Genomic DNA, 14,215 nt, shown 5'->3' with positions numbered 1-14,215 from the left:
ATAAGCTTGGTGGGAAAGAAAGTAGAAAGTAATGGGGCTGTTTCTGGTCACCTGTGAACCTAAATCCTTTTGGCTCGTCTCTTTTTCCAAATTATTACCAGCTGGTTTGAAGGCTTGTTGAAGGCCTACTGATTGTCAGTAAAATTAAAGTAATCTTGAATTTTCCAAACTATGTGATCTTCCAGAAATAGGCCTTGGAGGCTTTCCTTCCTGATTAACCAAGGACACTGAGCAAGGGCAAAGCGAGCACCTTCTCCTTTCCCCAGGGCCCCTCAACTTCTTCCTCCCCTCATCACCCATTCCTAGGGGTAGATGGATAGAATTCTTTAAAAATATTTTTTGATGTAATGAAATTATTTTACATCATTTAAAACAAATTCCATAATAACTGTTGTAAAAATGGACCCAAATAAACAAAACTACAGGCAGGAGCAGGGACTTTTGTGCATATAGACCACAGAGTTTCCTAGCTGCATCCCTAGGATGGTTACAAATGCTTTTACGAGGCAACCACAGTATTAATGTTTAAAACATGCTCTCTTCCCATGTGCTTAAAATGTCTGGACAAAAGTGTCCACTGATTGATGAATGGATAAAGAAGACGTGGTACACACACACACACACACACACACACACACACAGGAATATTACTCAGCCATAAAAAAGAATGAAATCTTGCCATTTGCAATGACATATATGGAGCTAGAGAGCATCATGCTAAATGAAATAAGTCAGCCAGAGAAAGACAAATACCATATGATTTCACTCATGTGTAGAATTTAAGGAACAAAACAAAGCAGCAAAGGGACAAGAAAAGAGAAAGGGGCAAACCAAGAAACAGACTCTTAACCATAAAGAACAAACTGATGGCTACAAGAAGGGAAGGAGGGAGGGATGGGGGTGGGGGAAAGAGGTGACAGGGATGCAGGAGGGCACTTGTGATGAGCCCCGGGTGATGTCCGGACTTGTCGAATCACTACATTGTACACCGGAAACTAATGTAACACTGTATGCTAACTACCTGGAACTTAAATAAAAACTTAAAAAAAAAAGATGTATGGACAAAAAACTATCCATGCAAAGTAAAATAGCCAGATGCTGAGAAGACAGTTGAAGAGAACTCTCTAGTCCTTTCGCTATTAACTGGAACGTAGGTGGGTATTGAGTTAAGGCAGGTGAAACATGAATACCTGTTGAACTGGACAAGTTTCTCAATGGAATCCCTAGACATTAGAAAGGTACTTGACTGGGCGTCTGAATATGGGGGGGATGGGTATTTGTTCTGTTTTTTGGGCTGCAAATCGGAACAAGCTAGAAAGGAGGAAGAGTTCTCTGCAGCTGAGGAAGCAACACAGCTGGTCTTTCCCAATCAGGCCGCAGATCATAATAACTTGAGAAGCATGCCTTATCTTTGATCTCCATTAACAGTTGACCAAAGGCTTTTCCTTCCAGAGCTCTTCAAAGGCAGAAGCTGGGGTTCTGGGAGGCAGGGCTGTGAGGAGGCCCTGAACAGTCAAACTGAAGTGCCTCGGTGTGGTTGAGCAGCGTTGAGACAGGCGAGTCTCCTGAGAGCCGTCTTCCTCTTCCTTAGGGGTGGCGATGTCTTTTCGATCCTTATTCTAAATTACACCTTTACTTACATGCAGTATGCACCAGGGCTTCAGTTGGTGAGTCAATGATATAAGGTATTTTAGTAAGAAGTTCTGGTTTAATGTAAATTTTGAGGTGGATCCCGAGGTAAATACAGGTAGGCAAACCTAGCCAGGTTTGGGAAGACCCTCACTCATGATTAAAAAGGGAAGGCAGATTATTGCTCAGAAGAGCACGATCAATGAAAGGATTCCCCAACCATTCAAAATGGCAAACTCTTTAACCCAACAGGATGGAAAATATGCAGGATTGGCCACTGAAACAAGCATTACTTATGTTTTCTTTACCCACAGACTGAAGCACATAACACACGACACTCTAGCAGCAGGCCTATGCAGGTTTTCAGCTTCAAAGGAAGCTCTGGGGGAAAAAAAAAAAAAAAGCGGTACCACTTGGCTTTTGTGGAACATCTCAGAGAGAGACTCACTTGTTTTCACACATGTCTAAAGGCCCAGACGTCACACTCCTGCAGTCAGTGTGGAAGGTAAATACAAATAGGCAAATGTCCTAACTACTTACACTGTGCAAATAGGGAAAAGAATGTTGAGAAAAAATAGCCTCGAGTCAGAGTGAGTCAGAGTTGGTGAGGCCAGGAATATCATTCCTCACCCTGTATGTAGCTCTGGAGTTTTAGGCCCTTGCTTTAATCTCCTTTCCCAACACGAGAACTAGAAGGGTTTTATATGGAAAGAGAGGGTAAGCCTCCAGTTCTTGCATGATTTGGTACCATCTCGGGTGAAACGTACTCACTGACAAATTATGTTGGCAGAGCGTGGCCCCCGTCCTTGCATGGAAAGCCTGTGATCCTGACAGGGAAGGGCCGAGGACCTTATACTAGCTTCATCGCTCTCAGCCTCCTGGGCCTCTACTTTCCCATCTGAGATGATCTGACCCCAAAGAGATCTTCTGGTTCCCACTGTCACCTATAAGGATCCATGACACTATATTGATCAAGTTCTTTAGACTCTCCCAAGAAAGGTACCACTTTAAGAAAAACACACTAAACCACTAAAGAAAGAAAGAAAAACCCTTTCTGGTCTCATTCTAGGGCATAACTTTGGCAAATTATCACGGGAAAGTCAGAGTAATTCTAAAACGAGAGGCACTGAGTTTTTCTTTGCTTCTGTACTTCTCCGCAGAAGCAGCATCGCGGATGGAACCACTGGTTTCATGTCAAGGAGTCACCTCATCAAGGACTCTGCTTCAAAACCCAGGGTGAAGTAAAGACCCAGGGGGTAAGGGACGGCCAGGAGCGTAGCTGGAAGTATCCGATGTTATGGTGGGGCCTTTCGGCTATTAATTAATGTTGCCCGCAGCTTTAATGAATGTAAGAGTGGGGATGCTTATGGTTGGACCATTTCTAATTTTTTCTGAGTTCTTAATTAACTCTATTGTTGACAACATGAAGGGGCTTTGCCAAACACAGGGTGGCCTAGCCTTGGCTGGTCTAGCTTAGCCTCCCTTAATTTTAAATGCAGACCAGCCCTCGCCCCTCTCCTTAAGGGAAACCGGGCTCTGCAGCGATCGCAGACAGGAGGCCCAGCATAGCGTCTACATTCGCACCTCAAGGTCATGATCCAACCCAGAGTTTGCCAAACACCTGGAGAACCCTTATTTACATGCGCAGAGTCAAGGCTCTGAGGAGTTGGACCACCCAGACTCGAACTAAAAATTTCTCTATCTATACAAGGTGCTTTTTCTTGATGTCACCCCCATTTAACAAACTGCAGAACCACCAAGAAAGCCAAGTCACTTGGGAAATGCTGGTCTAAACTCATCATAGAGGCTAGAGCCCAAATTTTCTGTTCCAAACACTGTCATGAAGGAGTGAAGTTTGGCCTGGAGTTACTGTAAGCTTGTCCTCCAGCTGGATCTACCAATATGGAACTTACCTCCCAGAACGTAAAATCACCCTCACTAAAGGCCCACAAGAGCTCCCTAGGTTTTCTGGGAGCGACGAGACACACAGTGCTGAGGGTACCTGGGGCTCCTGGTCGTGACCACTGGGGTCCCTCTCGTAGCTCTCTGCATACAGCCTGATGGTCGCCCGCACGCCGCTGGAGGAACTCAGCCGGAAGATGAGCCGTGACGCGTCTGAGAAAATGATCCTCAGGCCCTGAGACCAAGAACACCGAGAAGGATCAGTGAATCAAGGGATGGATACGCAGGCAGTAACAATTAATACTTACTTGTGGTTAATGATGGGGGAGACTTAGGGGCAAAACTGTGAATAGATGCTCAAGTTCCTTTGGTCGGGAGATGTGGGAGCCAGAAAGAGGCAGAGGGACAAGGAGGGGATGAAGTTTAATAAATGTCCCTGGGCCCAAAGTTTGTCCCTTAGAAACCTGCCGGGTGCAATGGGAGTAGGCAATTTCTCTATTACAGTAAAGCAAACTGCCTGTGTTAAGCTTACCCCTTTGTGATATGAGGCTTTGCTTCAAGTTCATCTATTTTGCTTCTTTCCTTCTGCCCACATTCCCTTGGTAGCACATGAAGGCTACAGTGACATGCTCAGGTCTGGAGCCTCGGCTGGGTCCTGGGGTTCCTGCTTACAACCTCATCCCCTTGGCTCTGTCCTTCCTTCTTACGCTCCGACCGGGCCACCAGGGTGGCGTGGGGGCAGAGCTGTAAGCAGTATTAACATGCTTTTGGCTCAGAATGCCTCCGTTTTCCGTGCATCTGTTTTCATTAGTGGCAGGGATTTTTGAAAAACACGGCAGTAAGATCATATTGTAACGTTTGTTGAAGGAAATTTGTTTTCTCAAGACAACTGATAAAGCCCTTGTTATAAATAAGCGTATTGGCAGGGGCCAGAGGAAAGAAGTGGAGGAAATAAAATAATTAGTCTGGTCACTTGTTATTTCTGAAAAAGGAGAAGTCTCAGGCAACTTTGACATCAGACATTTTCCCTAAGAAATTTGCCCTTGAAACTCGTCTGGCCTTAAATCGTGGTTATTAAGAATAAGCCATGATTAAAAATATACCTGCCATTTAAATCTGACTGCCAATCCCCTACCCCACCCCCATATCTGCTGGGGTGCGGTGGGGTGGGGTAGGGGCCACTATGATTCCATCTGAATGGTTTTTGCTTTTTAAGTTTTGCAGGCATATTTTGTTCCAATCCCCAAACAACAGCCTTAGACTCTTTTGCAGCGATTCAATGTCTGCCACGATCTGCGGAACAAAAAGGAGCCAGCTCCCTTCCTGGCAACTCTTCTCTTTCTGATACTAGCTTTGCAAACAGGATGATACTAACCAGGATTCATTCCTGGGCAAACATTTTAGAGTAGCCCCTGGGGATCAGGTCCTGGGGATATGAAGAGAAAGGCACAGTCCTTGCTCTCCATAAACCTGGACTAGTCACTGCAACCATATTACAAGGAGTGGCAACCATCTCCCTAATAAGCGCCTTCAGCTGCTGGACGAGTAAATAGTTAGGACATTCTGAATGGAGTATTTGACTCAATTCCCTACTACCGGTAAGAGTTCTAGACCAAATTATGTTCAGACAACGAGGCCCCAAGGGCTCCACAACTGCACCCACGGTCATGTTTTTACAAACCCTTTTGAAGCTGGCATTTCTTTACAAGCTTGCACTCCCCTTGTCACCATATATGGGACACGTGAGTAGGTAATTGGCCTCTCAGGACTATGGGTCATGCATAAGTTGGTTAAAGCAATATTTAAGGCTGAAGCCCTAAGCCACCTCTTCTTGCAGATTCCAAACCACTTGAGGCCACCCCTTCCGATGACCAGCCAAACTCAACCCTTTCATGTAGCGCCCATTACACCATCAATGTAATTAACCAATAATTAATTAATAACCCCAGATTCGTATACAGTCAGTGGGAGGTAGTCAAGAGCCCAGGCCATAACAAAGCACCAACATGTATTATCAGCTCAGAACTAAACTTTTTTACAGTGAAATTAGGGTTTTGTTTTTTTTTTTCCTTGTGGGTTGCCATATCTTTGGCTGTACTTCTAGACGGCTGGCTAGAATCTACATCTGGTCGCTTGGAGTAGATTTCGTGCTCAAAAAGATGATAAAGGTGTGCATGAGCTACTGATGACCTCTCTTTCCGAAGGAACCAGCCATGAGATCTTACCAGAGAATCCCTGTTGCTTGGTGAGACCTCTAAGTGAGGAACACCACAGTTCTCCTCCTCCACATGGCAGGACAGTTCTAGACCCAGCCCAGTTCGGTGCTGCAGTAACCCCCGTTCCCTGTCTGTTGAGTGTCACTTTGAAGTGCGAAGATGTATTGGCTTGCTTTGGTGTCTGCATGTTCTTTCAATGAACTTAATGAATGTGCGTCCCGAACACAAGCCATGTTCTCTCCAGCATGCATCATCACCCACTTTCAATTACATCATGAGGCCAGAGTCACCACTGACCAAGACTTGCCAAGTTTCTAAATGTTCTGTAATTCTAGCAAAAGCATACCAATCATCCATTTTGCTTTTTTAAATTTTCAGGTTAGGGGCACCTGGGTGGCTCAGTCGGTTAAGCGTCTGCCTTCAGCTCAAGTCATGATCCCAGGGTCCTGGGATCAAGCCCTGCATCGGTCTCTCTGCTCAGCAGGAAGCCTGCTTCTCCCTCTCCCTCTCCCTCTGCCTGCTGCTCCCCCTACTTGTGCTCACTCTCTCTCAAATAAATAAGTAAAATCTTTAAAAAAAATAAAATTTCAGGTTAAACCAGGGGTTGGCAATATAGTTTGTCAGCCAAATTTGACCTGCCACCTATTTGTATAAATCAGGTTTCAGTGGAACACAGCCAGTCCCATTCCCTTTTGTATTCTCTAGGGCTGCTTTTGTGTCATAACTGCAGAGCTAAATCATTAGGACAGAGACTGTCTGGCCCACAGGGGCTAAAATATTTACTATCTTTTACAGAAAATGTTTGCTAAACCCTGTATAAACCATTACATCATCTACAACATGAAATACTTACTAATCAACTCTACCCCAGAAAAATACTTTATCTTTGTGCTTTATCAAAATCCCAAGAGAGAAAAATTATGAAGGGTGTCCAATCCATGCACTTTCCCAGGTATTCTAGCCATAGATTCATCTGGACGTATATGTGACCTGAATCAACTTCCTTCTGACTGACTACCTATGACAAAAATGGATTTATTAAATTGCATTTTCTTTTCACATCCTCCCTTTCCTTGCATGGTCTACAGGGGCCTTATAAAACCCATTTTTGCAGTCACTCTAGGAATATTATTGGAGAGTGTATGAAATTCCACATGAGACATTTCCTTAAGAGCCAAGTGTTAGGAAAGCCTTTCCTTCCCTGAGGAACTGGTATTTTTTGTCTTTCTGACAATAATAACTAACCATAGTTCCCTTTTCAATATGGCTGCCAGAACACTTAATGCCAAATTTGAGGCTCAGCCCAAGCGGATCCTTATGACTTGCATAACTATGAATTTTTCTTCTTCTGTTCTTGACTCTCTACTCTTATTTATATTTTCCCTAGTCTTGATTTCTGTTTCTTATTTACATCCTAACAACTTCATTATGCATGTTTTTGCTGCCACAAATCCTCCTGAAGAAACAAGACCCAACTAAAAATGAATAAAAGAAGTTCCCATCTCAGCCTTAACCCTAAAGGGTTGGAATTGCTGAAATAGGTCTTTGGGTCCTTCATTAAGCTTCCAAGCTCTGGTAGGGCAAAGCCTTATGTTCCTTGTTCACCATTTATCCCCACAGCCCAGGACAATGGCTGGCACACACTAGACCCTTTGCAAACGCTTCAGTGAATGCCACTGCATGTTTGACAGCTGGGGTAAGCACCACTGGAGTGCCTCCTTCCACATTTAAGGAGGGCTCACAAGCCAAATGAAAACACACTTAGGTTCTCCATAGTGAACTGGGGTCAACATATTTACCTTGAAGGGTAATAGTGAGTGATGCTGTGTCTACTCATCCTTTGTTTTTAAGGCAAGGGTCTGTTTTGACTTAAAACAATGGATTTGAACCATGATAAGTTCCTGTCCCCACTTGTGTGACGTTAGACAAACCATGAGCCCATGGGTTGCAAAATTTGCTGTACACTGCAATTGGCTGGGGTCATTCAAAAATATTGTATCTGGCTCTTACCCCAGACACTGTAATTTACTTTGAATAGGTCATGACTTGGGCACCGGCATTGTAAAAGCTCTCCAGGTGACCCTAATGTGTAGCCAAATGTGGACAGCCCAATAGTAGCTACGTTTGTCTGGGTCACCTGCCTCATGGATCAAGTGACTGACTATAGTACATGTCAGTGTTAAGGGAGATCCCTTTAAGATCTCAGGTTTCACCTGCATACTCCCATCGGACTGGAATCTCAGGAGGACCACAACATGGTGAGGGAGTGCTAACAGAACATCTTGCTGCTGTGTCCTGAAAGCCTTCTCCCAATGCCTTGCCAATGGTGGAACCATTACAAGAATCTCCTCTTGAGCCATCTGACACTAAGAACTTTTAGCACAATCTCTTAAGGGATTCCTAAAGCAACAGTGAAGGAATACTTGACGCTTCTGTAGTCATAGCAACAGTGGCCAGAATGTCCAGGATGACCCAACAGCCACAAGCTCAAAGAAGGGGAAGAGATGCCCTCTTCCATGCTAAGATCATGTTAATTACAGAGTAGGGTATCAGAGGGAAACTGTCAGTTCCAGCCCACCATTTTCTTCCCATTGAGTCCTGTAGTTGTCTGCCTGAGTGACAAGAGTGGGGTTTTGACCACCCTAGCTTTGTCCCAGCACTGCTAAAGGGCCATGCTTTCTTGCAGCTTTCTCCACCCCAAAATCCTCCAATGTGCTTCCACGTATCACTAGAGCTTTTTTTTTTTGTCCCCACATTTGCCCCTTGATGGTTTGCTGCCCATGGAGAGTCAATTTGGAAATGATAAAGGGGTGGAATTCTGGCTCAGCTTATCAGCTGGTGGTCTTGAGTAAGTCACTTTAAGCTCTGTAAGTCTTCGTTTCCTAAAAACGGATGAAAAATGATACAGCCTGGCTTACTGGATTGTTGTGAACATCAGATCAGAGAATATATGTGTAGAGTGGTTTGAAACTTATAAATCAGTCTATAAATACTATTCTTATGTTAAGCTCTTAATGAAAATGGTACCATGCTTTTAGTCATCCAGCCTTCCAGATTTTGCAGAAGATTGCCAAATAAAGCTTGAATGGTGATGGTTTATGGCACACTTATTTTTAAATTAGGCAGAATTAAGATTAATTTATTTTAAGGACTGTGCCATGTTCTCTGAAATCACTACTAAACTCACGGATCTGTTACCATTTATCTTCTCCATGCCTCCCACTGAACTGGCTTCTTTGACCATAAAATATGTCCCTTCTAAGTTGGTCTGTTTAGACCACTACGGTCCTAAAGGAAGGACCTCAGAGTCATCCAGGCCACTTCCTCCCTTCACTGGAAAGAAAAGGGAAGTTAAAAACTGCTTAAGGTAACAGCTGGTCACGAGAGGAGCCAGAACTTCAGGTCTTCTGACCCCAGGCTTACGCTTTTAGGTTGAACCATATGAGACTGCTGAGAGTCACGCATTGCTTCTCGTGAAAGATTTGAAGAATATCTCATATGTTTTCTATGGTCCCCCCAAACGAGCACAGAGCCTTACGTAGAGCAGGTATCTGATAAATGTTGGATAAATAAATGTTGCATTTTTTTTTAAAGCCCTTGTGTAAATCAATGCAGGGAAATCTGCAAGTTGCTAAATACACACAGAGCTGCCAGATGTTCGTTTGGAGACTGTAACACATGTTGCAGCCAGGCGGGGAACGAGGAACTGTACATTACCAATAGTTACTTGGCAGCATCCGACCCAGTCAAATACGGACTTAGGATGAATTCCAGGAGAAAACAGCACATGGCCCTGAAAGCTAGAACAATGTCACATATACAGTCAGTTGGCCACCAGGCACGTGAACCTGGAGACCAGACAGGCGTGGAAGAAAGAGACTCTAAGCCTAACTCACATGTTATCTCCCATAGGAGAGCCCAGAGATTTATCTGGAAAGCTTCAAGGTGAAAATACTGCTGTGTAACATCTGAACCGTATTTTGTACAGGAAAGCATGCACCTTCTAAAGCAGAAGATTTGGATTGGACAGACATCTCTCACCATGAAAAAAATTAACTAGAATTACCCATTTTTCTTTGTTGAAGTCATAGAGTTAGCTGCAAGCATGAGTTCAAAAAGGGTTGAGCAGGGCAGCAGCTAGTTCCTACTGTGCCCTCGTAGAGATTACAAACAGGAAGACAAATTAGAGAAAAGTATCTTTCCTCTTGGCTGGCCTGGACTTCAGCTTCTCCTCCCCCATTAGGACAGGCACCTTTGTGCAGTGCACTAACTGCACAGCCATACCCAAGTGCCCTACTTTTGGGAGCAAATTCTCATCTAGTCTTTTTCACCACCAACCCAGCTCTCTTGGAGACCAATAATTGCAAATAATTATTTGGGGGAAATCAAGGCCAAATGACTTCCTAAGTGCTTTTTTAAAACACACACCCAGCAAAAACCACATTAGGTGATGAGAGCGCTGCTTGGAGAGAGAAGACTTAAAAATTATCCAGATTCCAACTATCAAATTTGGAACAATGCAACTAGGTCACACATGTTCCATTTCCCCTCGTCTTTGGCCAAAATGGCTGGTGATCCCCATTCACTCAACACCAGCCCCAGTTTTGGGATATTTTGGAATCAGACATACTTTACCCACACAACACGGGTAGCTTCCTCCCTCAGTTCCTGTGATAGTCCACAGTTTTTTCCTTTAATATTTATGTTTCCTGGTGACGGTCACAGGTCCTGACTATACACAGAATTAGTAGTTCAGTAGGAAGTGACTATGATGTCATTCATTCCAGAATGCTTAGATTCTTATCACATATCTTATCAGGATTCCATTATCAGCATTTTAGAGGATAGTCCCAAAGCAATCAACTTATGTCAGGGGAAGGTGCTTCATTATAGCAAAACTCCAAAGAATCAGAAGCAAAGGAGTAAGACCTGCCCAACTAATCAGAAACACTGTCTCCCTCTCCTTATTTCCTAATCAGCTAATAGGCTCTTATGAAGCAAAGAATGTGTTTGGTCTTTGGAAGACAAATAGACAAAATCATAGGAAAAGTAGCTATTATTTAAAAAAAAATTTTTTTTTAAATGGTTTTCTTTTTTTAAGATTTATTTATTTATTTGAGAGAGAGAGAGAGAGAGAGAGAAATCTACACAGACTCCCCACTGAGCGCAGAGACTGACGCGGGGCTCGATTCCAGGACCCTGAGATCATGACCTGAGCTGAAATCAAGAGTCGGATACTTAACTGACTGAGCCACCCAGGTGCCCCTAATACATGATTTTCAAGGTGTCCTACCAAAAGGCCCAGTTATCTTTATTTAGCACAACTGCAACGCTGTAGAATGAACACTAAAGTTGAGAATTGTAAGTACTGTAACATCACAGTGAGAAAGCTATTGCCTCTAGGAAATCCCAGTTCTTTCTCTGGAAAGCCAAATAATGGTTTAACTACATTAGACTAAAGAAAGGCCTTTAGTCTGACAAGATGGTTTACCCTGGGCCAGCTCCCACTCACTCTTCAGGGCACAGCTTAAACATCACCTCCCCAGAGCCCTACTGAAGGTGAGCTCCCCCGGCTATGCACCCCCAAATAAGTTCTTTCTCTGTAATAGCCTTCAATAAACTCTATAGTGATTACAAGTATAATGTCGGTTTGTCTTCCCTGCTCGACTGTCTGTACGCCGGTGTATCCTCAGCGCCCGGCAAGCTGAGTGGCGTACAGTAGCTGTTTGGTTAGTATCCTGTGAACGGGTGAAGACATGAATTAATCACACTTCCACTACCTTCACTGTATTGTACTAAAGTGGCAAAGGAATATATATTTATTATGGGGCTTTTTTTTTCAACATCACAACTTGCAACAGAAAAAGGATTTTTTCACCCAGATCCCATCACAATCTACATGTAATGACAACACCTACACCCTAAACATTTCTGTTACTCAACAGAGGAGGACTATTTGTAAGTACTAACTTTCAGATTCAACTAAACTGTATAGGTGGGATAATCAGCATGACTGAGATGATTTCTTAAATTCCACTTTTAGATGCACAAACCGCACTCCAGCAAGTGGCACAGTATAGAGATAAGGTGTGCACAACACTCTCTTGCTTGGTTCATTGATTAGAATGTGATGAAAGTTGAAGGTTGACCAGCTAACTCTAAATAGAGAACTCAGTCTTTAGCCCCTAGATTCTCCCGCTGACGCCAATCAGTTGCCTTCATCTGCTGCCCCCCAAAATGAGGCTGTGATAAACTTCTCTCTCTGCTGACCAGGGATTAGTAGCACTGCTGCAGTATATATTAAAGCACCAAAGGCCAGAATAAAATGTGATTTCAAGATTGCCAATTTACTTGCTTCATTACTTCTAAATACTGACATTAAGAAGTGCAGACACCTTCCTGCATATTAAAATAACAACTCTAAAAGCACACTGACTTTGCAATCAGTCTTCAAAGTGTGCTTTTTCTCTGAACTAATTTCAAATGGTTCTTTTTTCCAGGTTGAGGACAGCATCAAAATGTTTCCACACGGCCTGCATAACTTGAAGAGGTATTAATAAGCTCAGAGTTAGCCTGACATAATCAAATTGGATTTGGTTTTCCACATCAGCTAACTGGTATGCTTTTATTTACATCAGGTTTTTTAATATCAGCTGAACTGTTACTGGCAAATGACTTCAGCACTGGTGGAATTTCGTGATTTTTTGATCTTGTTAAATAGAAATACAGGCATGGGACGAGTCATGAGGAGAGACTCAGTTCCTTAAATTTTGCTCCTGGTATTAAGGTTTCTCTCTTCAAAGCTAATTTTCAAAACAGGTCATGGTTCTGGATCGATGCCCACCCTAGTAGCAATATGCCATCACTTGATGCTGGCACCACCAGGATTGGAGAATTGCTCCTATCAGAGCTGGAAGAGTCCCATAGCCATGAAGCACTGAGTGGTGACTCTGGGAGATTGGGGCTACATGGAGGAGACGGGGAGGATAATGGTAAGAGGTAATCTGCTGCTGCTGATGTTCCTTGGGTTGTTGACGGCTAAGGAAGAGAGGAAGCGCCCAGCACCGTGTAAAATCTTGATGCTTGTACAAGGAACTCATTCTTGAGGGAAGAGTGGGCCACCCGTCAAGCCTTAAGGAGCTACCGGCCTTTCCCTCATCGTCCCCATCTCTTTACAAGGCATAAAGTGGGAACCTCTTAAATGAGTCAGCAACTGGATCGAACTGCACCCTACGCTCATAGGAGCTACTGGCTTATTTTTTCCACTCATATTTGAAGACACCATCATCATTCACTCATGTGACTAGATTTTACCTGAAAAGAAATAGTGACATACCCTCATGGAACAAGAGCAGATGAACTGCAGGTGTTCAACCGTGCCTCATTAAATTGCTATTTCTAAATCAGAGCTCCTCGTGGGTCCCGTTTAATGGAAGACACATATCAGCTTTTCTCTTGGCAGCCAATGTCACAAAAGTATCAGCCCCTTGGAGGCAGCCATAGTAAATTCCATGAGATCTGGACAGGCCATGGGAAGGCCAGTGAGGTCCCTGGGAATTCAAGTCAGGGGCTGAATACTTCAGGGGTTTCCTTCTTGCTCCTTAAATGACCCCCACAGGGTCTCACAGGCAGGACAGACTTTGCTGAACATTTCCATGGCAGTGAAGTGGATAGGGGCAGGGCTTATCACTAGAACAGGATTTTAATTTCATTTTGGATGGAGGAGCATTTCTTCTTTATCTCTAGAGATATATGTGAAACTGCTTTTTTTCCACAGTCTGTTTCCTGACTCTAACCCCAAATCAAGGACAAAAAGGAGACTGAGCTGCCTTAAAAAACCTTTTCCTTTCTGGAGCAAAGTGGGACTGAGGAGATGGGGGAGGGGCAGACTTAGGGAAGGCAAAAAAATGTGACTTTGAATCAATTCGCAGATGTCTCAGAAACTGGGGAGGCCTTCCCATGTCTTCACATGACACCCTGCAAAGTTATATTCTGTTCAGTGTTGTTTTCCCTGCTTTTCTCATCATATATGGTTCATCAAATGTCAAAATCCTTCTTTCCCAAGGATGCTCTTTTAACATTACTTCTTTTAGTTAACCATTTATTAGTGGTTATTATGGGTCAGGACTTTCTATGTGTTATCAAATTCTCCCAAGGGCTGTATGCGGTAGCCACAATGACTATTCCTATTTTCACAGATAAGGAAAGGCCCAGGGAGATTGAGTAACTTCCTAAGATCACCCAGCAAGGAGGTGGTAGAGCTGATTCAAACCCAACACTTGCTGATCTCAAGCCTGTACACTTGAACACCACTTATGCCCTTTCCTCAAACTGATACGCAGTCAGGTTGAGGATTCTGGTAAGGGGGAAGCAGCTGACGGTTCTTGAATATCAAGTGGATACTAGCCACTGTTCCTGGGGCTGTATAGGACTTCCTCCTCATACCTTCTCTATAATCCTATATGATA

At 43.6% G+C, this 14,215-nt stretch overlaps 1 protein-coding gene across 1 annotated transcript in view; it reads right to left on the bottom strand.

Moving 5' to 3' along the window:
* The window catches only part of PGM5 (phosphoglucomutase 5), a 188,368-nt gene that overhangs the window by 29,069 nt on the left and 145,084 nt on the right, over positions 1-14,215 (bottom strand). Inside the window, exon 10 of the mRNA XM_034646746.1 lies at positions 3,632-3,766. Within this exon, the coding sequence (XP_034502637.1) occupies positions 3,632-3,766 (135 nt within the window). The remainder of the gene's footprint in view (positions 1-3,631; positions 3,767-14,215) is intronic.

The sequence above is a fragment of the Ailuropoda melanoleuca genome, chromosome 17 (assembly GCF_002007445.2).
Source record: "Ailuropoda melanoleuca isolate Jingjing chromosome 17, ASM200744v2, whole genome shotgun sequence".
NCBI classification, from domain to species: Eukaryota; Metazoa; Chordata; class Mammalia; order Carnivora; family Ursidae; genus Ailuropoda; species Ailuropoda melanoleuca.
The sequence above is the reverse complement of the archived record's forward strand: the minus strand, read 5'-3'. Positions and strand labels throughout refer to the sequence as shown.